Raw genomic sequence first — 26316 nt, 5'->3', positions numbered from 1 at the left:
ATGCACATCTGGGTAAGCCGTGACTGTAAGCACAGATTTGATGAACGGAACTGTCATTGGCGGAACCACTGTGACCGGGTCTGTGGGGAACATGTAAGCAGTTGCACACAGCCTGTTATGTATGTTTTCCAGTGTGACATATTGTACAATGTTGTCGTCCATGGAGGTGTAAGAGGGATTTTATGAACCGATTTATCTGGATTTGCATCCTAACAGGTAATGACCGCTTATTTAACTGAATTACAAGACAATAACGTGTTGATTTTACCTCTTGTTCCCCCTACTTCACTTCTGACTTGTCTGTTAGCATGCTAACGCTAACTAGCTGCTGCTGCAAAAAAGCCCAGTGACTCTTTTGGTTTAGTTGACTGAGACTGTCTGCCACATTTGAACACTTAAAGTCGAAACAAACAAGCTGTTTTACACATTTTAATTGAACCTTAGCGAGTGACTCTTATCTGCGTCCATTGATCTTAGAGCAGAAGCTTGTCCGCTACAGAGGACATAAGTCTGATCTGAAATAGCCTTGGTAGTTGGTTCACAAGACATACATGATGACAGTTATGTTATGTATAAGGGAAGGGCTATAGCTATATCATCTGAACCTGATGTATGGTACAGTACCACTAGACTGCAGCTGTATAACCACAGGCACAGGGAGAACTCCGATAATTGTATAATGAAGTAAAAATAGCAATACCACAGTCAGTCAGTGTAGAAATATTTTGTTACAAGTAAATGTGCTGTATTTTACTTGACTGATTTTATTTGAGTATTGGCAACAAAATGCGGTACGAAACTTACTTTTCCTACATTTGTATTATTGGATAGTATAAATGAGTAGTATGCAGTGATACTCATCACTTTATTGTTGCAGCTGATAAAGGTGGGTCTGACTCTGTACTCATTATTATTAACCTATAATAATACAGTGTATTGTATGTTGATTTATTAATTTATTAGTTTTGTATTAATAATCTGGATCTTGAGTAAAGAAGTAAAACTATTGCAATGTAAAGGAACAAGTATTACGTATATCAACATTTAAATGATTGAAGAATACAGTAAGTGTACCTCAAAAATTGTACTAGGCTCTCTAACTATGACACCCTGATGTATGTGTGTAGCAGATGATGTGTATTTAGAGTGTAGTGTAAAGGTCATCATATACTCCCTCCAAAAAAGCAGATTTACAAGCTCACAATGGGTCACTGTGCGATGCGTTGTGAGCTTGTAGATAAGCTATGTTAGAGCGTAATGTCACCTAGGGTTCATCATCACGTTAGATCACAATTGCTGAAGAGATTGAATGAGTCCAGACTCCAGAGACCCTATATTTGGACATAATAGTCAAACAACCGGATAGATCAGAGACAGTTAGACTTGCATCTTGAGACGCCTTATGACTTAAGAAGACTTACCTCTTACCTGATAACCTTTCCACTGTTTTGCTTAGGAAAAAATGCCACCTGTGCTCACTTTGCATGGTATCAAACACGAGACACATCTATCTCCTTGTATGGGCCGTTCTGTCAGTTATCTCCATATATGGAGTTCCGTGCTCATACATGTACACAAAATACATGCACACAAAGCCAGAGTGTTTAGCACCACTCAAAAAGGTACATGACAGTACAGTTCACTGATACAAGGTCAACTAAAAGGATAAAGACTAGAGATGTTACCGATCAATCGGCAATGGATCGGATCGGGCCGATCAAAGCGTGATCGGCGATAATCGGTGGTTTAGATCAAAAGGTAAATTTACCGATCCGATCCGATCGGTGCATCCGATCAACCAGCCGTTCAGTATGCCCACTTGAGGCCATTTTGGGGTATTGATTTCCACAGTGCTGAAGGAATAATTAGTTACTGCTATGATAATAAATACATAGTAATGCTGGTAAATAACTATAAGGCAAATATATAAATGAATTCATGAGTGAATTAATTAATTAAAGTTAAAACATTAACATTTAGAAAATATAAATAATATATAAATAATAACTTGATCGGATCGGTGATTGATCGGTATCGGGTGATCAAACTTTTGTGATCGGTGCTCGGTGATCGGTTCCAAAAAACCTGATCGGACCATCCCTAATAAAGACAACAAGAAGCTGCATAGGCTCGTTTACATTAAGGTCCCTTTGTACTCAGTTCATACAAAAATATAGCAATGGCCTATATCTCCCTGTATGGGCCGTTCTGTCCGTGACAGATCCGTGCTCATACATACACACAAAGCCGGACGTAGGAGCGGTTAGCAGTCGCACCACTCAAAAAATACATGACAGACTGACAGTACAGTTCACTGATGCATGATTATGGATCTCCTGGAAAAGATGGATAACCACGCCCCGGACTCATTTTTGAAGCTTGTGATTGGCTGAACCAGATGTAGGGAGCGCTCCATTATAGTCACTTGGACCGCGGCAGAGGTGCACCAAAACCTAAACCTATCCCTAACTCTAACCCTAACCTTAACCTCAGTAAAACTAATACTGGTGAATGCTAACCTGCCGACGCTGGTGATACAAAGTCAACTAAAAGGATAGGCTTGTTTGCATTGGGGTCCCTTTAGTTTGTACTCAATTCATACAAAAATATAGCAGTGGCCGGTATGGGGATTGAACCCATGACCGTGGCCTTATAATAACCACGCTCTACCAACTGAGCTAACCGGCCTGACAAGTTAGGTGATAAGGCAGAGAGATATATTAATATTACCAGATGTGCAATACCCGTTGTATCCGTCTGTCTGTCTGTCTGTCTGTGTCCCTTTCATGCCCATACATTATATGGAGATCTCTTATCTCTGTCTGTCTGGCTCTTTTATGACCATATATGGTGAGATTCAGAAGAGACTCATCCAGAAGAGATTGAATAAGACCATATATTTGGACATAATAGTCAAACAAGTTACAACCCCATAGATTCCATGTATGAACATGGATAGAGAAGAGAAGTAGTGACCCAGGATTCCATATTTAGGCATAGATGACGTCTCATGACCTCACCATGATGATGACACAAGCATAGTCAGCAGACACGAATTTGATTCAGTCAAGAGACAGTTCTACTTGCATCTTGAGACGCCTCACGACTTAAGAGGACTTACCTGATACATTTACCACTGTTTTTCATAGGAAGAAATGGCACCTGTGCTCACTTTGCATGGTATTAAACACGAGACACATGCATACATATCTCCCTGTATGGGCCGTTCTGTCCGTGACAGTTATCTTCATACATGGAGATCCATGTTCATACATACACACAAAGCCAGACGTAGGAGCGGTTAGCAGTCGCACCACTCAAAAGATACATTACAGTACAGTTCACTGATACAAGGTCAACTAAAAGGTTAAAGACAACAAGAAGATAGGCTTGTTTGCATTGGGGTCCCTTTGTACCCAGTTCATACAAAAATATGGCCGGCATGGGGATTGAACCCACGACATTGGCCTTATTAGAGCCACGCTCTACCGACTGAGCTAACCGGCCTGACCAGTGATGTGAAAAGGCAGAGAGATATAGTAAATTAATATTACCAGTTATGCAATACCTGTTGTATCCGTCTGTCTGCGTCCCTTTCATGCCCATACATTATATGGAGATCTCTTATCTCTGTCTGTCTGGCTCTTTAATGACCATATATGGTGAGACTCATCCAGAAGAGATTGAATGAGTCCAGACTCGACTCCAGAGACCCTATATTTGGACATAATAGTCAAACAACCCCATAAAATCCATGCATGAACATGGATAGAGAAGAGAAGTAGTGACCCAGGATTCCATATTTGTGCATAGATCTCATGACCTCACCATGATGATGACACAAACATAATTCAATCAGCAGACACGCATTTGATTCAGTCAGAGACAGTGCGACTTGCATCCTGAGACACCTCACGACGACATACCTGATAACTTGTCCATTGTACTATTCTCTGAAAGACAGCTACAATTCAGAGACCCTATTAGAATCACACAGGCTACACACACTTTAGGTTAAACTTCACAGATATCATAGAACATCACTGCAGCGGTCAAACAGCAACCTTCCAAGTTCCAACCTGCTCCCAAACCAAATTTGTAACGTATTTTAACATTCTTTGTAAACCTTCCCTCTATAATGACATGACCTACTAACATAGGGATAGATGACTTATAAATTAATAGTGGGGTTGCCCTAATAATATTAAATCAATTAGATCGACTCTTGCACCCAAACAGTCCTCTTGTCTCTCCAGGTGAGTGTCGGTCCATCCAACGGGTCTAACACCGGGTGTGGACAGACAACAGCCATGCTGCTGCTACCTGTCCTCGGCCGTCAGTCCCTCCTCTGTCCTGGGAGCCCTGCCGCGCTGGTGACACGGTGTGTCCGGTCTCTCCGCTGCGAGGGCGCCAGGGCCGTGCACGGTCACGCGCTGCGGCCGCAGCCCGAGCTCTTCCTGTCCCGGCGAGTCCCGCCGCGGTTCAGCGCGCAGCAGACGCGAGGCGCCAAGAGCCGCAAGAAACAGACCAAGAGCCAAGAGGAGGAGTGGAAGGCCAGGAACAAGACAGTGCTGACGTACATCGCAGCGGCCGGCGTGGGGATGATCGGGCTGTCCTACGCTGCCGTCCCCCTCTACAGGTTATACTGCCAGGTGAGACAGAGACAGCTCAGACCTTTTGGTGTGCATTGAAAGATGGGGCTCAACACAACCCAAGAGCTTTATTGTCCTTTGTTGAACATTGTTGAATTGAGTATATACCTGTATAGTATGTAACCCATTAAGAAAGGTTGGAGTGGGAAAAGAGACACTTTGAGATATCACCCCAAAGGTGTTTCTATTAAAGCTACAATGCATAAGTTTTATGTCCACTCTCCCAAAACAGAGAGATAATTTCAATGATGTCCCTCCCAATTTACAATATAGATCCAAAGGTCCAATTTGGTGCAACACATGCTTCAAATAACTTTATTGAAGTCAACTCAAAAGTCGAGGGTCTAAATTTGACAGCATCTGTTGCCAATAGTTGTGTTGTATTAAATATACTCTACCATACAGACTAGTTGTAGCATTGTGACTACTAATTGAAGCCGAGGCCGAATTGGCCCGAATCGCATGGATGAGCCCTGACAGCACATGGTTGGTTCTACAGACTCCAAATTTCACACGCAGATAGCTCAGACCTTTGCCTACGTTCTTAGCTAGGCCTCGACCCGACCCGATATGCGGTTTTCCGGAACCAACGCAAAAGGTTCCACCTTGTAGCATTAATAACACCGATGTTATTGCTAAAATGTTGTCACACAAAACATTGAGCCGCTTTCATTTTTGACATTTGTGAATCGTCCGCATCGCGATTAATCTATGAATGGATTTTCTTTTCCACCAAGGCATCAGGTCTGGGAGGGACGGCGGTGGCAGGCCACGATGCAGACCAGGTGGAGAACATGAAGCCTGTCAAAGAGCGGATCATCAAGGTCACCTTCAACGCAGACACACACGCCAGCATGCAGTGGAACTTCAGACCCCAGCAGACTGAGATCTATGTAAGATCATCATCTCACTGGCCCCCTATATGTGGAGCTGGTGAAACAGTAAATCGAACCAATCGATTTTTATCAATGATTTAAAAAAGAATACATTTTAATAGAATAATAAGATATAGTTGCAGCCCTTCAGATTCTTGCTTGATTGGTTAGGGCAGTGGTTCTCAAACCTTTGGGATTTAGTACCCCCTTTTTCTAATTACAGAATTCAAGTGCCCCCTTAAATCAACAACATTTTGATAAGAAAATACTGACATCAAAAGTCCAGTTTTATATCAATATGTAGAAAATAAAAGTAGCCTATTGTTTTCTATTCAGTAACTAGTCAACTTAGTTGTTAGTGAAAATTTGTACTTATTTTGGTTTAAAGCTTTTCAGAGCAGCACATTCACATACATATGTCAGTGTTTTATCATTAATCATAACAGTAAAATACATGTTTCTATTTTCCATTTTCTCTCAAGTACCCCCTGTAGTACCTCTGCGTACCCCTAGGGGTACACGTACCCCCATTTGAGAAACACTGGGTTAGGGAATTCATCTTGTGCAATGCAGAACAAATACATCTGTTTAGGATGCCATTTCTGTTTAACACACGAAAGAGTGTTTTTACTATTTTGAAAAGAATACAGTCCATTAACAGTCAAATAGAAACCAGAACCAGAAAGTGCATTGATAGTAACGTTGTAGTCCACACACACAGGTGGTCCCGGGGGAGACAGCACTGGCCTTCTACAGAGCCAAGAACCCAACAGATAAGCCCGTCATCGGCATCTCCACGTACAACGTGGTTCCCTTCGATGCCGGACAGTACTTCAACAAGATCCAGGTAATCCAACAATTCAATTCAGCATCACCTTCATATAGTGTTACCATTGATGCTGATTAAGGTTGTGTTCCATTCTGGTCCAACAGAGTCAGGGTGATGATTTTGTGCCTGTTGGCTCACTAGAAACCCACTGCTACACCAGTGGGTCTCAGATTGGGGTCCTTGAGGGCGTTCCAAATGGTAACTCTGAAAGGATACACATTTGTACACTCTCACCGATCCACTAAATGGAACAGAGCCCTAATTAGCATGATCGGTAGCGCCTGTGAAGGAAGTGGCCCAATTTCTCTCCAATATGAATATGGTTGCTGTGCATAGACCCTATAGACACTCGCTTTTTTGATTTATTTCATGGGTCTTCAACAGGGGGTCCGGGACCCCTAGGGGGTCCTCAGAGTTACTACAGGGGGTCCTCCAAATCCTATTTTATATTAACCACTTGTACCCTAGTGTCCATATTCTGTGAACTTTAGCCAAAAAAAGCAGATCTACAAGCTCACACCGCCTCACGCTGCGAGGCGTTGTGAGCTTGTAGAGCAGCTATTTTCGTCTAAGAGCTTTGGTGTAGAGGAGAAAATGAGCAGACTAAGTACATAGTGAAAGGTCAGGTTTATTAAGTATTGACGGTTTAAGTGGTTAAATATGGAATCTATGAAAAGGTTGTGGTGGTCCCTGCTTGGCCTGAAAACGTTGAACCCTGATTTATTTCATTTAAATTGATAAATGATTGATTAAATCGATGCACTTCTAATCTGTTCTCTCTCTCTCTCCACAGTGCTTCTGCTTCGAGGAGCAGCGTCTGAACCCCCACGAGGAGGTGGACATGCCCGTGTTCTTCTACATCGACCCGGAGTTCGACGAGGACCCGCGCATGGCACGCGTGGACACCATCACTCTGTCCTACACCTTCTTCGAGGCCAAGGAGGGCCAGACGCTGCCCCTGCCCGGGTACAGCTACAGCTGATGGAGAGAGGAAGGAACGCTGCTGCTCTGCAGCCGTGTTGGAGAGAGGAAGGAACGCTGCTGCTCTGCAGCCTTGTACACCGGTGGTAGAAAGGACAGATCTCACAAACCACACATATTAACAACCCTCTGCTGCTGGTACAGGGTTGGCAGTGTATATATACACACTCGCACACCATGACAAACTGTACTGTATGAGCAGTCGTAGGACGACAGCATCTGCTAAAAGAACATTGTTCATGTCCGCGGACTGGACTGTACCCGTTGATAAAAAGGACACAGTATGTGTGTGTGACAGTGAGACAGTTTTGTGTTCAAAACAGCTGTGATGCCTTTTAAACTGATAAATCACTTAAACGTATCATCTCAAGTGTCTCAGAGCTTGTAAAAATGAATAATTAAATTATGAATCACTTGAATGTGTTGGAAATGGGGATTTTATTGATCTTGAGGGATTGCTTTCGCTTCACGTGTAATGCCTAAGTTTGGGCACTAGGTGGCAGTAAAGGATAGGCTGTTGGGATGACAGCATTATTTGGAAACCCCCCAAAGCTAAAAAATAATCCAATCCAACAGTTGCAATTAATTACAATTTTTTTCAATTTGTAACTGTGTATTTTTACTGTATGTGTGCGACACAGAGACTAAACAGAAGCATATAATGGAATATAAACTAGGTGGCAGTAAAGGATAGGCTGTTGGGATGACAGCATTATTTGGAAACCCCCCAAAGCTAAAAAATAATCCAATCCAACAGTTGCAATTAATTACAATTTTTTTCAATTTGTAACTGTGTATTTTTACTGTATGTGTGCGACACAGAGACTAAACAGAAGCATATAATGGAATATAAAAATCTCTTCTAATCAGAGTATTTCCTGCATGGCTCACCTCAGCTCAACCCCAGTGTTGCTGTGTTGCACAATGTGTTCAGTTCCTTCAGTTATGTAACTTCTCTAAACATGAGACCTTCAGGCATCTTTATTCATACCAACATCACTGCTGCTGCTGCGACCCAACGTTTACTCTGGCAGACAATTTAACCACTTATATAGGCTACTTATTGAAAATAGCCGATCTACAAGCCCACTCTTAACCCCAGCATTCATATTCTGGGGTTCTTGTATCTGATAGTTTTGGTGAAGATATTTAGTCCAAATACAATACCTCGGGTCTGTTTTAGGGGTCAAGTGGTAAATTTGTACTGGGACGCCAATGGACCACTCCTAATATGCCTATCCCTAACATTAATGCTAAAGTAACAAGACAGAAATTATGCCTAAACTAACCTAACCTTGACCTCACAGAAATTATGCCTAAACCCAACCTTAGCCTCACAGAAATTATGCCTGAACCTAAATAACCACAAACCCATATCCATCCGAGGTGAAACACCCTGAAAAGAGGCACTCTCACTCAGTTTGCCACTGAGAGACGAGGTCAAAGCCACACAAGGAGCCACAATAAAGACCTATAAATCAGGCATCGTCAGCCCTTATGAAGCAATGGAAATTCTCTCAAAGCTGTAAAATAAGCTAAAAGAATTAAACTCCATGTTATATCCTGCAATGCAATGTGCTCTAGAGGCAATATAGCGGTCAGTAAATGAAATATAAAACTTTTGCACATGTTTACAGTAGGTCATAGTGCAGAGAGAGGGGGTCGTAGGCCTACATTCCACAATGCACTTATATATGAATGAATTATTGCGCTTTATACATAATACATCAGGTTTACACCTATAGGGTAGCAGTGTACTATCATGGCAGCACATGCACTTGTGTATTTACTACACAAAAAAACCTTTCAGACAACAATGGAGACGCCACAAGACAGGGCAGCAGTGTGTTTTCCAGTGCATAAATAAAATGTCCATTGTACTTGTGAATCAATGCAGAATGCAGCCCTCGTTATTGGTGACGTCATACTAGTGAGAGAAACAACAACACAAGGACCAGAGTCATGCTGCTGGCAGCCTGCCAATAACCATCCAGGCAGACACAGCCACTGATCTCACATCAGCACAACACAGTATACTAGCATCAAAGCCATGTGGTACTAGGCTACAGCTAGATTATTTTAAACGGTCACAATAAAACTAATAGAATAAGTACTCTCAGGCAAAATAGTAGTACAAAGCATAGGCCTATTTATTTTATTATATAGAAATATGGTGATTATTTTTAGGTTGTTTATTGCAGCAGTTGATTCGCATTCTTCTTTCTGGGATATCATGTAACATGATGGATGTGTTTTCCAGTTTGGCCAGTTGTCTTTTTTTTTTTTTTTTTTGATATGAACATGTAAGAATAATCCTCAGCGTTAAGCATCAACATTAATCTGATGGTAAATGTAAGTATGCATAGACCTACTATCAGATATAAAACATGAAGTTGTAACAGTGTACGACATTATGTCGAGCTTTCAAATAAGCCCATTTATCTGGAGCCCATTACATTACACACTGGATAGGTGTGTAGACCTGATACAGTATGAGGTCCGTCGCTAGACCTACTACTACTCGATACCTTTCCCCCAACAACAGTGCGCGTACAGGGCTGTGCGTAACGACGCACAGAACCTCTCTGTCTAGTGTCTACCCTCCCTCCTCCACCAGCGCTCTGCCGGGGAGGAGGAGGGCAGCACCGGGAGGAGGAGACGGTATGAGCCTGCCTGGCTGCATGTCTGGGACTCTGCTCAGTCCGCACAGCGCGCCTGGTCCGGTCTGTCTGTCTGTCTGTCTGATGGGGAAAACAACAACAACACACGGATTATATTCTATGGATGAACAGAACCGCTGGGTTACGGTTTATTATGGTAGAGACCGTGACTGACACCTAAAATCCCGTTTGTGTTTAACTGTGTGGACGCTTTCCCGAGGTTTTACGGTGGCGACAGCTGTTAAATCCAATCAGGATTATTATAGTTGCGTCACTAGAAGCGAGTGGCACTTCTTCAATATTTAACACTTGCAGCTTTCACCTCAGCAGAGATCGTCATCATCGATTCGAGATCGAGCCTCGATTAGCCTACCGATCCCCGGAATAAAACGGATGGTTCTCTCTTTACGCGCAACTGCGCAGAGTTTTGGAGAGCCCTCCGTGACTCCGTCGCGTGGGCTCGATCACGCACGGAGATGAAACCGGTGTAAATCTGTTTTTAACTTTCATCACAATTCACGAGTTCAACCCATCCATTCGCGGTTTTGCAATAATTGTAATTTGTAGCCGTCAGTCGTGACTCTCGTGTGGGGGAACGACCTGACCCGACCCGGGTCCGGGTGTGTATGTGTTCCACTCATGATGGGACATGGTGGTGACGAGCTGCCTGCTGCCGTGAGAGGATGAGCCACCACCGGACCAACAGTCCCGCCAAGGCCTACGACTTTCTGCTCAAGTTCCTGCTGGTCGGGGACAGCGATGTGGGCAAGGGAGAGATCCTGGCCAGCCTGCAGGACGGAGCCAGCGAGTCTCCCTATGGACACAACATGGGTGAGTGCGTGGAGTCTGAGCAGTGGTGGTAAAAGTGCTCACACACATAAGTCACGTTTTACTATAGGATCTGGATCTCCTTTTATTTAGTTGACCTTGTACCAGTGAACTGCACTGTCATCATTAAACTGTACCTTTTCCTATGCAAACCTCTAATAAAGTCTTCAATCAATCAATCAATCAATTAGAAATACCGTTAAGTAAAAGTCCGGAATTACAAATGTAGGCCTTGACTAAATGTACAAAAGTATTGGTTTCAAAATGAACTTACCAAAGTAGTACCAAAAGTAGAAAGTAGGCCTACTCATTATGCAGAATGTCCCATTTAGCAACTTTTCAAATGTATGAAAATCTTTTGAAAATAGCAGATCTACAAGCTCACAATGCATTGCGTCATGGAGCATTGTGAGCTTGTAGATCGGCTATTTTCTAATGGCAAAAATGTACTGTATAGCCTATACTAGGGTTGAAGTGGTTAATGTATGTTTCATAATTCGTAATTGATTGATTGATTGATTGATTGATTGAAGAATGTATTAGAATTTTGCAATAGTAAAAGGACAGTTTCATGACAGCACAAATCACTGGTATAAGGTCAACTAAAAGGAGATCCTAGTAAGCTTTATGGCTTATTTACACAGGAACCACTTTATGCATCTCATATAACACTGAAAGACAGAAGGATAGAACAGAGTATACTTTACATAGGATAATATTTACAAAAGCAGAAAATAGGAAATAAAGGGGGGGGGGAGAGAAACATAAGGGGGCTTAGTATTGAGTAGCAGCCGTCTGAAGGTGACTTTTCAGACCAATTTTGAAGGAGGTTAGGGATTTGCACTCCTTTAGGGCCTATTAGGGCGGGCGTTCCACATGTTGGTGGTATAGCTGGATAATGAATTAGAGCATTTTTAGTGTTAAATCTGGGTTGAACAAGATTAGTGAAGCTGCCTCTGGTGTTGTGATTGTGGACATCCTTGACGTTTTTGAAGTAGGTTGTCAGACATGGGTATCTTTTAGGTGTAGTGTATCTTGTACTGTACACCAGACACCAGGCCCATTGCAAGATGCTGTACTCTGTCAGCTACTGTGAGCCACCCCACGCTTATGATGTGATAAGCGTTGAGGTGGGCCCGAGAAGGAAGACCAAGCACAACCCTAATCAGTTTGTTCTGGGCTGTTTGGAGCTTTAACTTTAAGGCAATTGGGGCATCGCGATACCATACGAGTATTCTGTAATCCATGAGGGACCCAATAAGACTCCTGGAGTCTTTAGTGTTTTACTATTGATCAGTGGGGCAACCCTCTGCAAGAAACTAATTTGTTGGTTGACTTTTTTGATTACCTTGGTAGTCATTTTTTCACTGGATAGGTTTGCCTCCAAGATGCAACCCAGGTAGGAGATTTTTCTTGTTATCACAGTGACATCACATCGCCTAGTTTGATTGTGAAGTTCTCGACTTTGCTGAGTTTCTGACTAGATCCAAAGAGGATACATTTGGTTTTACCTAGGTGAATTGAGAGTCTATTGTCATTGAGCCAGGCTACAAATAGATTCCATTTGTTCAATCTCAGAGTTAGATCAGCAGGATTTTTACTGCGAAGTCAACTAGCGGGGCTTTGTATGTAAACAAAATACACCCACTGATTGTTAGCACAGGAAAAAAGAAATGTCATGGCTCACTTTTCTCATAAGGATAAGTTACTAACAGTATGGTGTCCGGGATGTGAGTGATATTTATATAAACAAAAACCACTCAGTCCGTGACTGCAGCAACAGTGACCATCTTTCCTTTGGGCACAGAGTTGGCAGCTGTAAACAAACACCCACATAATATGGTCAGGGTTCATCATCGCCTAGCCAGCTTGTGGTAGACATTTTTGTCAAAATTCTATTTTTGCCATCGACATATACATATTACCAGAAACAGAGCTAACCCTAAATGTATACTTCTCCAATCCAATCCAATCCAATTGATTTATATAGCACATACAAACTGGTTATTTGGCCATGGACCCCCATCTGAAAATATATTGTGCCAGGGACCTCTTAACAGAAGATTTGTGCTCAAAACATATTTCTAAATTGTTCAAAGTTTTTCACTATTCTTTTCAAGACTTTTCTAACTTGCTCAAAAACAGCCAAAGTATATAATAAGAGTTGAAATGGCTAAACTGAGCTGGGGAGTGGGGAGCCACTGGAACGTGAAATATCTACAGTCACCTTGTTTTAGGGGTGAACAAAGCACAGGCCATGTCTCGTGTCCCTTTCTACACATGGTTTGGTGCGTGCGTGTGTGTGTGTGTGTGTGCACGTGTGTGTGTGTGTGTGTGTGTGTGTGTGTGTGTGTGTGTGTGTGTGTGTGTGTGTGTGTGTGTGTGTGTGTGTGTGTGTGTGTGTGTGTGTGTGTGTGTGTGTGAGGGAGAGAGAGTGTGAGTGACCTCAGCCCCTAAAAGCAGAGAGCACAACGTCACTCCTGGAGTGAACCCGAGTAGACCAGGACAGCATTCTTCAGCGGGTTATATTTAGGACGTGTGTACTTAAGTTCAGTTGTATTGGAGAGGATTCCACACTGCAACTCAAGCCACGGGGCCTTGTACAACTTGTTTATCTTGCTTTATTAATACTTTGTTTATGCAGGGCCACATTTACACTCCGACACTAGAGGGTCGGCACGCTGGTACAGAAGGCTAAGTCATGTCAAGTTTGTATAATGCATTCATACTGTCTGTATGCAGGGAACAGAATGCTCACAGGCAAAAAAGAGAAAAAAAAAAGAAAAACGCAGGAAGGATTGCACAGGAATATTTTTGTTTCTCTCCCTCTCCCACAATCGACATGTTAGTCATGCAGTATTCTTATTACAGTGTCTGTCTGTTGTTCGTTAAATATAGTTCAAAAGTACTTTATTGGCATGAACCGAAGGTTGTTACATCCTTGTTGCCAAAGTAGACAGAGATCCCTCAAGCTTCTCTCCCTCTATCTCTCTCTCAACCCACCTCTCATTCTCTCACACCCCCTTTCACTCTGTCCCTCCTGGCTACCAGTAACCTGAATAATTTAATGGCCTCGCGGGTAGCAGTTGATTTCAGAGGCATGTTCGTACATGTCCGTGGCAGCCGTGGGAAAACTCATCATTGACGAACCAGCTTGGGCCGTCACAGCTTGACTTTCAAGATCTTGGCGTCTGTGCTTAGCTGTAGCGGTGCCAGCAGGCGTGTTTGGAACAAGTCATTATAGAGATGCTTTATTCATTGTAGCACATCCCACTTCTTACCGTTGGCCCTGAGCTCAGCATCACATGACCACAAACTATTCACCGTCATATCCAGTTCCCACACTTGGAAAGGCTTCACAGAAAATAATTGCTGCATTTATATAGTTTCTCACAGACACACACCGGTTGTAGAGGAAACCGTGCAAGGCACCAACCTGCTCATCGGAAGCAGTTAGGGGTTCAGTGTCTTGCTCAAGGACACTTCCGACACTAAGGCAGGGGGGAGCCAGGGATCCAACCGGAAACCTTCCGGTCAGTGGTGGAAAGTAACCAACTTGTAGATCTGATATTTTCAAAAGATTTGTTATACATTTGGAAACTTGAAATGGGACATTCTTCATAATGAGTAATTTAACTTTCGGTACTTTAAGTACATTTTGATGCCAATACTTTTGTACTTTTACTCAAGTCAATTTAGAATTCCGGATTTTTACTTTAACAAAGTATTTTTTACATTGCAGTATTGTTACTTTTACTTAAGGAAAACATTCGAGTACTTTTTCCACCACTGCTTCTGGTTGCCAAGAGGCCGCTCTACCTCCTGAGCCATGCAGCCCTTAAAAGAATCTGCAATATGTAACTTTTATATCCTACCTGGGATTCGAACCCTGGTCTCCCACATGAGGAACCTCTACCACTCATCCACTAGAGGCAATCCCTCACCCCTGCGTTCACGGGAGATATTGGGCTTATGAGCTTGAGGCAGTACTACCTGACACCAGGGTCTAGATCTGTCTTCAACGTTTTCGGGCCAAGGACCCCTTAGTTGAGAGAGAGATGAAGCAGGGACCCCCCACAACCTTTTCATGGACTCCATATAGTTTCATCGTTTGACAGCACATCATCAGTGTATTTTGGATTCATGTCAATTTGTCTTTTCAGATATTTAACCACTTGAAACGTCAATACGTAATAAACTTGAACTTTTCACTCTGTACTTAGTCTGCTCTTTTCCCCCTCTACACCAAACTCGCAGCGCGAGGCGTTGTGAGCTTGTAGATCTGCTATTTTTGGCTACAGTTCTCCGAATATGGACACTCTGGTTCTAGTGGTTAATATAAAAAAGGAGAAAAAAGTTTCAATCACACAAAGATTTAGAGGACCCCCTGAAGTAACTCTGTTGAAGACCCCTGGTCTTTCAGTGGAAATCTTTCAGTGGAAGTGTAGGGAGACCACCTCCAACCACTGCACATGTAATACTTGTGTAAATTGCATTAACATATACAGATGTACTAGTCACACTATATGGTATGAACATACTCTACCATACAGAGCTGGGGTGTGTGTACGAGGCACGGAGGCAGGGGGAGAGTGAACTGACCCACATTATAACAGCATATCGTCACTGTCAGGCAGAAACCTTGTATCTCCAAGTTTCAAATGTGTATGCTTTTTCGTAAATTAAAGCCCTGCTTCATCATACAAAAGTGTTGAACAAAAGTAGCGAAAATAGCAGATCCAAGATACAAGCACACAGCATTGTGTGCTTGTAGATCAGCTATTTTCACCATTTTAAACAAAAAAAGGAAGGTTTTGGGCATACAAGGTTTCCACCCGACAACAACGATAGCCTATATACACTCCACTCTGTTTCCCTTTCAAAACACATTCTTATGTAATCCCTTCAGGATAGCCAGAGAAGGTCTCGAGGTTAGCGCAGTACACGCACACACACACACACACACACACACACACACACACACACACACACACACACACACACACACACACACACACACACACACACACACACACACACACACACACACGCAGGCGCACACACAGACACACACATACCAGAAGCCAGGAGTGTGTGTGTGTGTGTGTGTTGTTGTTGTGGTCTCTTTTGGGACTTCACTGAAATAAGAGTGGCTCCCCCTGGGAGCCGTGTGTGCTCTCTCTCCGCTGAACCCAATTTCCACCTCGCTAAACAATGTACACTGGGTGTTCCCCACGCAGAGCAGGTATAAACAACACCCACTGCATTTCATCACATCAACCCTGCACGGTGCATGGCCCTCAGGGTTGGGATCCGGAACCGGAAGAACAGAAGGAACCGGATCCAACATCGAGTAATCCGGAATCGGGTTGCATCCCATTTGGAATCGGATACTCGGAATGGTTCTATCACATTTTCAGAGCTGTAAGGACAATTACAATGCCAGTGGCTCTCAAACTATTTAATGTCAAGGACCACCATAACTCTGAGGGTACAAATTAAACCAAATAGACCCTCTCAGAGTTTCAGACTTCTACGGGTCCATTTGGAACCCCCTATAGGAATCGTTAAAGGGAACCGTTCAGGAATCAGACCGCTTTGAGGGAGAATCGCTAAGGAAACGGAATTGTGAAAATCCTAAATGATCCCAGCCCTAGTGGCCCTATTCTGGGCAAACATTTAGGCGAAAATAGACAAGCTTTTGGCCAAAACGTGCGAAAGGTTCAGCAAAAATTATAGGTTAACACTAATAGCAGATCTACACGAGCACACGGCATGTCAAAAATGAAACCAAATGGACATTTTGTACACTCCCAGAATTACAAAAGTATTTGCACGAGGGATTTATTAATTAATGAAGCATCTTAAATTATAATAAGGCTACAATATATTGTTCAAACACAAAGCATGTTGTCTTTGCTTTCTGAATTCATTGCAAATATAAAATACACACACACGCACGCACGCACACACGCACACAGCAGGGGTGGTGTTCTGTTTAGGACAGGTCAGCACCAAGTGGATCATGGGTAGATAGTGGAAGGTGATGGAGGGCAGGGCTGTGTCCTCATGTCACACTGATGAGGACATAGTGTGACACACCGACCTTCTTAATACAATTAAAGCATTCAAAACACTCTGTCTACCTCTAGGACAGCTGAGTGGGAGACAGTGTAGATGATGATCAACTTTATTTCAGACATAATAGGTCTATACCGGTATACAGTATATATTAAGAAAACAGCAATACAAGCATGAGGAATATCTTATATCACCCTGTTAAGGCCATAATTAAAACATTCTTTGACTCCATCAGTCTACACATAAAACTATAAGAATAAAATTCCTCAAGACTGGAATGTCTGTCTCTACTGTCTGAGAGACAGACAGTAGGAAAGCTGAGTGGGAGACAGTGTGGAAGAGACAGACAGTAGGAAAGTGAAGTAGAGACACAGGAGAGAAGACTGGTGGTCTCTGATCCAAGACCAGCAGGGAGGGACGTACTGCACTGGGCGGACACCGTTGCCTCGGAAAACAAGGAAGTAACAGAATACATTTTCGGTTACTGCATTATGTATTTCTCGTTTCAAATGTTTTCAAAACATTCTTGAGAGCAACGTTTAGTGGTGTGTTTGTTTACCTGGCTGTCACGAATATCAAGCAGCGCAGATTAATATGAGCAGGTGCACTGAGTCTTTGATTAGAACAGCGGTCTGTTATTGAGCTCAGCGGTCATTATCCAGAAATAACACACCGCTGTGTTCAGTTGATTGACCAATCAGAATCAAGCATTCAACCAAGCCGTGTAATAGAACCTAATTCAAGCTAAATGAGGACAAGACAGAAGTTCTCATAATAGGTTCTACTGCCCAGAGAGAATCAATAATAAATAGACTTGGTAACCTGGCTAAAGAAAATAACACCTCTGTTAAGAACCTGGGGGTGATCATTGATGCTGAATTAAATTTTAATACACACATTAATCATGTCATGAAGATTGCCTTCTTTCACCTTAGAAATATTGCGCGAATTAGAGCCTATCTGTCGCTGAACGATGCAAAAACGCTGATCCACGCTTTTGTTTTCTCTCGGCTTGATTACTGCAACGCACTTCTCTCTGGTCTGCCAAAGAAAACAACTGACAGATTACAACTTGTTCAAAATGCAGCAGCCAGAGTTTTAACAAAAACTAAGATAAGAGAACATATTACTCCAGTTTTAGCGTCGCTACACTGGCTCCCGGTTGTTTTTAGGATTGATTTTAAAATTCTTTTACTTGTTTATAAAGCTCTAAATGGTCTGGCACCTTCGTACCTCTATAACTGCCTGCATAGATATGTTCCAACCCGCCCACTCAGGTCCTCTAGTGCAGACCTACTTGAGGTGCCAACAATGACATATAAAAAATATGGTGAAGCAGCTTTCTGCTTCTATGGACCGACAGCTTGGAATAAACTACCACTACACCTAAGACAGGCAGCCTCGGTGGATAGCTTTAAAGCACAGCTCAAGACCTATTTCTTTACTCTTGCTTTTAGCTAAATTTTTTAATCCCTATGCTGCTATTGACGTCCGCACGGCTCTGAAATTGTTCTTCAATGCTCTATGCTTTTATTTTTTCTTGCTTTATTGTAATCATTTTACTTATCTCTTTTTTATGTATTTTTTATTTCTATTGTACTTTTTCTCTGCTAAGCACGTGTGCTTCATTTTATGCTCTGTAAAGCACTTTGAGCTGCATTTCATGTCATGAAAGGTGCTATACAAATAAAGTTTTATTATTATTATTATTATTAATTGTAGAACGGCCACCATTACTTTAGCATTACATGCTGACACATTATTATGTTGTATAGTTTTCTTCCATAGACTGAGAGGCAGACTAACAGCTCGGTGGTTGGTAAATAGTTCCTGACTCTTTCACAATGGGACAGTGATTCAGTCATCACCTCTCCACTGTGCCAAGCGCTGTGTGGCCTCAGCAGAAGTGGTGTAAAGTAACTAACCAAGTACATTTACTCAAGTACTCTGCCCTACAAAAGCAGAGTGCAGTACCTACTTTCAAGAATGTCACTAGAAAATGGGTTTAAAAGTGTTACAGCTGATCAGCCAAATGAGATAAAGGCATAAAAGTGATATTACACTGATTGTATGTTCTTGAGCTAATTGTTCATCCCCCATATCATGAAGACACAAATAAGTTGGTGTGTCCGAAAACGTAGTTACTGCATTCTGCCTTTGCTGTACTTAAGTACAGTTTTGAGGTATTTTTACTTTACCAAAGTACTTCCAATTTTCAGTAGTTTTACTTCTACTCCACTACATCTCAGAGGCAAATGTACTTTTACTCCACTACAGTTATTTGAGAACTTAACTTTTTGTAGATTTGGATTATTATTTACAAAACATAAATTAACCACTTGACTTGAGCCCTATTTAAACTTTGGCTTTATGAAAATAGGCGATCTACAAGCTCACAATGCGCTGCGATGCGACACGTTGCAAGCTTGTTGATCTGCTATTCATAACAGAGTATTCTGCATGGCAGTATTGATACTTTTATTTAAGTAAAAACATGTGAGTACCTTTACCACCACTGCTGAGCAGAATGAGAGCCGTTAGTGTTTACCAGCCTTGCATCATTGTAAGAGGTTATTATTGGCTTTGGACGGACTGTACGTCGTACACTACTGTATGTGTCGGAAATGTAAAATGTATGTGTGTAAATAATAACAAAGCTGTTATTGTCTGCGTTTAATTGTTGTTAGTCTGTTGACCTGCTTCCTGCGGGGAGCAATACAAAGGCAATTATAGTGAGTGTTATTTAGTCGGAAGAACCAGACACTAATTGGGTGTTTTCACTGCTAGTTTTATGTAATTTCACACATTCAAGTGCCTTGAAGCGACTATCCCAGGGTGTGAGAGAGTGTAGATCTGCTGTTTTCGCTATGTTTGAAAAGATGTGACACGATTATTTCACCAATGAAAGGTGGTAAGGAAGGACTGAACGAGAGACTAAATAATAGCTAGTTGATTCAAGTCATCTTTTGTAATATGTCTCTGCTGTCGGTCAGAAACCGAAATATTAACTTTTTCACGAAAAAAAACCCTGCCTCATCAAAGTTGGTATGGTGTCAGATACTTGAATGTGTCTGTCATCACTTTACCCAAACACAGCTCAAGTGGAGTGGATTTTGACCATTAATGTGGAGATTAGAGCCCGACCGATACCATATTTTTCGACCGATACCGATCTCCCGATATTGGAGAGTGCTAGACACCGATACCGATACGATACCGTTGTTTTGTAAAAAAAGAAAGAAAAAAAAAGTTTTTGTTACAAAACATGAAAATGTGTTTTTTTAATGTTTTGTAAAAAAAAAATGTTTTTTATTTTTTTTTATTTTTTTACATACAAGGTTTCCACCAGACATATAGCCTATATGGTTCTGTAACCGTATATCAGACAGTTTGAGCAGATTTCATTCCAATTGGTTGTATGAATTTTACAGGCCAACCTGACCTGGCGGAGATATTCCCCCACGCAGACATTATATAGCCTATAGGCCTACATGGTTCTGTATCCATATCTGTCAGTTTGCACAGATTTATTTATTACTATTATTATTATTATTATTATTATTATGCATAGTATATAAATGAAGCCAGGCAGGGCTGCGAGAAACCCTAACTAATTTGTTTTAAGGTCAAAAAGTAATGTGGAGTAGCTTAACAAAAAAAAAAAGAAAAAAATAGACGATCTACAAGCCCACAACGCCTTGCCGCATGACAAGCTGAGAGCTTGTACATCATGGAGACGTTCGAGGATTTTAGGGACCGTCAACAAATTACAGATTGCAATTTTAAAAAATACAACATCTCCTTGACAAAAGCACATGGAAAGACCAAAAAATAAATGGTGTGCAAGGTGCATCGTGTAGCCATGGGCCAAGAACATTATGGTGTAATTTGGTCATTCCAGGTGCTTTTGTCTAGGAGATGTAGCATTTTTCTAAATTGCTATCTGTCATTTGTTGACGGTCCCTTCTCCCACAGCAGCAACAGGCAGCAGGGAGGGAGCCTGCCTAACGTCTCCCCCCAAGTAGCTAAGCTAAGCTGCTAAGTGCTAACCCAAATTCGCTCAGCTCTGCAAAGAATGTCATCTTGTTAAATGTAGACCTACAGTACATCTAAGCATAAGCACTATGTACAACTTCTGCTACAGCAATGAATGTCTCCTGCGTTTCCCAAGTGGATTGAGGGTAGAGCGACCGTATTCAATATTATATGGATTATTATCATGTTTCTTCATATGGATGGATTGGCTATGGAATCAAATGGATCATTATCATATCTTTTCCATACGGACTGGTCTGGATATCAAATGGATTTTTTTTTGCGATGCGTCCCACGGTCCCAAAGTCTCATAAACATCGATGGAGAAAACATTCTGCCAACATGACAAGAAATAGTAAGTACATATAAGCCTATATCTGCAAAGGATTATATCAACAAGGTTTAGCCACGCCATGTGTTGGCTTGGCTGACGTCAATAAACAAAAACCTTCACGGATCACGGTGCAAAAATGGAACCAAATGGACCCATTTGCACCTCTTCCATTTGTACACACTGAGTTACATACCCATAACATTTGGTTCCTAACTATCATTTAGCTGGGGACCCCCTGGAACTCCCTCGAGGACCCCTGTCCCCTTTGTGGATTTTCACATAATATTATGTGACATAATTAATGTTACACTCATCTGCAGTTCAAGTCAGTGCGGCCTGTATGGGTGTTATATTGCCCTCTGCTGGATAGTTATAGTACTGCAGCTTGGTTTGTGGCTGGTTGAACATAGCAGAAGACGCTCTATCAATGAATATGTCACTTGTATAAAACATCGGACATCGGTGAAATAATTCACCGATGTTCGATACCCCTCCGATACCTTAAAAACGGCCGATATATCGCCGTTACCGATATATCTGTCGGGCTCTAGGAGATAGGGTTGGAGTTACCGGTAGGTGATTTGTCTGACAGTCTGAGGATCCAATGGAGTTAGGAGGTTTAGGCAGAATCGCTTTAATACTACTTACTTAATACTTTTCCTTGGTTAAATATTTGTAAAAATCCACACACAGACTTAAAGGGTGTTAAATAGCACTGATTTATAAAAAAATATATACAGTATATATATAAAGATCCAAAGTACTGTCCAATCAAGGAAATTACCAAACAGAAACACATCGTCACTGTCCGGCAGAAACCTTGTATCTCCAAGTTTCAAATTTGTAAGTAAAGCCCTAGCTTCATCATACCAGACTGTCGCACAAAACTAGTGAAATAGCAGAAAATAGCAGATCTACAAGTACACAACGCCTTGCGGTGTTTGTGGATCGGCTATTTTCACTAGTTTAAATATATTTTTAAATGATAAATACAAAACAAACGGTTTTGGACATACAGTTGCCTGGTTCCAGCCCATAGACCCCGCCCACTCTCAGAGTGAACTCTTTCTCTGGTCTGGAGCTGAGTACATTAATAGGCAGTTTAGCAGCCAAAAAGTTCGGCTGATCCAATGAGCGCGGGGGGTGGGGGTGGGTCTAACGAATATCCAATCAGCGCAGTTGTTGAAATGATTTCAAACAAAGTTCACACACGACAGGCACACATACACACACACAAGCGCGCGCTGAGTTCACCAAGCTGTTAATGTTGATTAGATGTTTCTGGTCGCAGTTCTGTGTGGAAGCAGTCACTGGCACAGACAGAGACACACACACAAACACACACACACGCCGCGGCCGTGCGGCGCGTTCACCATGCGTCGCGATCACCGTGCGTCACGATCACTCACGCGCGGTTGCGTGCGTGCACGCTCGCAAAAAAGTCCCTCCCCGTAAATCGTTTAGAATAGGGCACAGTTTCAGACTAAAGCGTGAGCTGAGTCTGAAATCAGGCTAGACATACAGGGTTTCCACCCGACAACGACGACACGCTATTCACACATTCAGGTCCACTGGATCCACTGGAACACGTGTTATTTATTTATTTTATTATTTATCTATTTATTAAATTTCCTGAAAAGTACTGGACCCCCCTCACTGAAGGGGCCAAACATTCTGGGCTTGCATAGACCACACTTGCACTCGCCCACTTGCGGTGAATGAGGTGAAGGATGACTCATATTATGATTTATGACCATATCACTTTTATTTTTTTCACTTCTCTGTATAAGACCAATGACTAACTTTTTTTCAGCACTGTGTGCTATAGAGGCAGTGTCCACCTGACTCCACTAAGTCATTTCTTTACTGCAGCGTGTTTTGAATTGTTGTCTCTGCCAGGCCAAAAGTGAATGAATGCAGTTTTTACTTTGGTGAAAGAAATGCAAATGCCCTCTTTCCATGCCATGCATGAAGGCAGCATTCAAGAGATGCCCTGTCTGTGTAGAAATCCATGCCATACGCCACATCTCCAGTATTCACTTGATTATATGCTGGTATCAAGCACCGACAGTAGCCGACCTCCAAGCTCACAACGCGCCGAACTGCGACGCGTTGTGAGCTTGGAAGTCTATTTTCAATATTTTCACCAAAACGCCCTTTTCGAAATTTCAGCCCCTGCCTTTTTAACATTCTCTGCACGTTCCTGCATTAATGCATAATCGTCACGGTCATTACGCTTTCGACCATGATTTCCAACCCTGTTTTTCTAATGTCTTTCCCATAGATGGAAATGCAGCTGTCACTTTACTCACGGTCCCTAATGACATGCACTCTGGCCAGTTGAGCAGTCTTTGTGAATGAAGCTCCAGCCATCCGTGGCCAAAGTAATGAACCCTCTTTCACAGTCACTTAGATCTTCTCCTCTGGCCATCTTGATCCAAAATCCAGGTCAACTGGGCCTGCCCAGCACGTTTCTACATGCCACAGAGCGTGACAGGAATATTATTAATTGCATAACTTGCTGCATGTGTCATGTTTCTCCACCCTTTAGCCACATTAACCCTGGCATGAGTGGTGTCCCTGTTTGGGTCATTTTACACAGCAAAAGGTATTAGAGTAGAGTGAGCGCGGTGCCTTAGGCTGCTCAACAGTGCCATTTAAAGTTAAGTCACCCGGTGGTAATGCAGCTGTTGAGGCCGTACTCATACGGACAGACAGACACGCACGGTCAGTTGTTGGAGTTGTTGGGCAATGCTCAAAAAGAACGAAAATACATTTTGTGACTGGTGTTTTTTATTTTTCATTTGGCTTGGAAACAGTGTGAAAAAAACGCCCCCACACTAGCACTGTGTTTCCTAAGCAATTAGCACTATATTGTCACTGTCGGGCAGAAACCTTGTATCTCCAAGTTCAAATTTGTATGTTCTTTTTTTTAAGTAAAGCCCTGCTTCATCATACAAGATTGTCGTACAAAACTATTGAAAATAGCCGACCTACAAGCACGGCATTGTGTGCTTGTAGATCGGCTATTTTCACTGTTTTAAAACGTTTTTAAAATGATAAATACAAAACGAACGATTTTGGACATACAAGGTTTCCACCCGACAATAGCGATATGTAGAATTGTGATGTTTAGGTGTCATCATTCCGACATGTATTCTGTTGCTAGTTTGACCCATTCCAACATATAACACCCTCTTTAACACATCGGGTGCCCACGTGGTGTCTACAAGTAAATTTCTTTGATGTCGCTGGAGGCGACATCAAGAAAAGATTTTCGCGAAATAAACGGGACATACTCGGATTACATTTACTCGGATTACTTTTCTCGCCAGTACTCTCGCCGGTAGGTAAAATGGCGCGTTTGACGCGTTGCCATGGGCACCAGCAAATTAGACGTCAGAGATCACGTGGGCATCCGATGTGTTAATCTAAAAAAAAAAAAGTTGCGATGCAAACCATAATGTATATAGGGCTTGTGTACGACCGAAGTACAGTATGTAGCGCTTAACCATTTAAACCCATCATCCGTGGGAAACCAGCAGAAAATAGGGGTGCCAAACACCTAAAGGACATTGTGAGCTTCTATCAGATATTTTCAGCGAAAGCTTTCCTCGCAATAAGAGAAAACAGCAAATACACAAGTATAGAGCCCTGGGGGTCTCCGCTCAACCTTATAGGGTTTAAGTGGTTATCTATACTATAATTTTGCAAATGTCTGTCTGTCTGTCCCAGCGTTTCTCCTCGGTGGCTGGAGCAATTGATCTGAAATCGCATCACCATCAGCATATGAACACACCTGACATAACTGTGAAGGCCGTTTGTCACTTTCACAAATCGTATGCTGTATATTAGCATTTTTATGCTGTATCTACTATCTATTCTGCATCTAGCATGAGGCACATCTATTCTGCATCTAGCTTGAGGCAAAATGTTTAACCAGCTCTGTGTGTGTGTGTGTGTGTGTGTGTGTGTGTGTGTGTGTGTGTGTGTGTGTGTGTGTGTGCAGGCAGGCGGGTGTGTGTGCAGGCGGGTGGGCGGGCGGGCGGGCTGGGGGGGGGGGGGGGGGGGGACAGTATCTCTGTAGCCATTAAACAAAACGGGTTTCTTACATTGATGCTCCTACATCATGCAAGCACCAGTTAAAGTTACTTTCCATCCCTCATATACTGTGTGCACAGTGCACATCCCATAACCCACACACTGCACATCATTTTGGAGCTCATATCTTTGAACGGGTAAGGGCTAGTGTTGTTAATTTATCACCCCGTTGCACTGTTTATAGTCTACACACCAGTATGCAAAAAATAAGCTCATTGTTGTTAATGAATTGCTCCAGCTGTGAGTGGTTAGTGATTAGGATTGCCATTGTGCAGACAGAGTGGCTGTAAGCCTGGCTGTGTGTCTGACAGTTTCTGGGTCATTCAGGCTGCGCTGACAACGTGATGGAGTGTCACACATAGCTGTGGTCACGTCCCCGTTCGCCAGGGAGTCACACTGGAACCAGTGGTGGACAGCGTAGTACATTTACTTACGTACTGTACTTAATTATATGTTCTGAGTATCTGTACTTTGCTCAGCATTTGTACTGTATCTTTATACTTTCACTCATCTGCATTTTTTGTACTTCAGACTCCACTACATCTGGGAAAAAGTACATTATTAATCAACCTCCTAAGGACGACCTCACCCATTTTCATATAATTGGTCCTCCAATGCATCCTCCACTAATGCTCATGCCAATATGGTACCATTTCTTTCTAGTCAGTCTGTGTCTCATATAAGGGCTGTGCATGGACAGTTCAGAAACCCGCCTACCAGTGACATCACTGTTAGGCAGAGTTTTTGTTTTCAAACAGGATTTCAAAGTTTTTATTTAATTATTTATTAACATGAAAACAATGATTTCCATTATGGGGGTGTCTGTGGCTCAGGAGGTAGAGCAGGTCGTCCAATGACTGATGGGTGGGTGGTTTGAATCCCGGCTACTCCTGTCCACATGTTGAAGCGTCCTTGGGCAAGACACTGAACCCCACATTGC

At 42.4% G+C, this 26316-nt stretch overlaps 2 protein-coding genes across 2 annotated transcripts in view; both read left to right on the top strand.

Moving 5' to 3' along the window:
* The first annotated feature begins 106 nt into the window (after positions 1-106).
* cox11 (cytochrome c oxidase assembly homolog 11 (yeast)) lies at positions 107-7659 on the top strand. The gene is made up of 5 exons (XM_080748080.1): positions 107-216; positions 4257-4652; positions 5390-5545; positions 6249-6374; positions 7150-7659. The coding sequence occupies exons 2-5, from the start codon at positions 4311-4313 to the stop codon at positions 7336-7338; spliced, it is 813 nt and encodes a 270-aa protein (XP_080604206.1). The 5' UTR covers positions 107-216; positions 4257-4310; the 3' UTR covers positions 7339-7659.
* Positions 7660-10133: 2474 nt separating this feature from the next.
* rab40b (RAB40B, member RAS oncogene family) overlaps positions 10134-26316 on the top strand; it is a 41647-nt gene continuing 25464 nt past the window's right edge. Inside the window, exon 1 of the mRNA XM_080748053.1 lies at positions 10134-10828. Within this exon, the coding sequence (XP_080604179.1) occupies positions 10681-10828 (148 nt within the window). The 5' untranslated portion in view covers positions 10134-10680. The remainder of the gene's footprint in view (positions 10829-26316) is intronic.

Source organism: Nannobrachium achirus (assembly GCF_963921795.1).
Source record: "Nannobrachium achirus genome assembly, chromosome: 18".
Classification (NCBI taxonomy): Eukaryota; Metazoa; Chordata; class Actinopteri; order Myctophiformes; family Myctophidae; genus Nannobrachium; species Nannobrachium achirus.
Note: the sequence above shows the minus strand (reverse complement) of the source record. Positions and strands in the feature narration are given on the sequence as shown.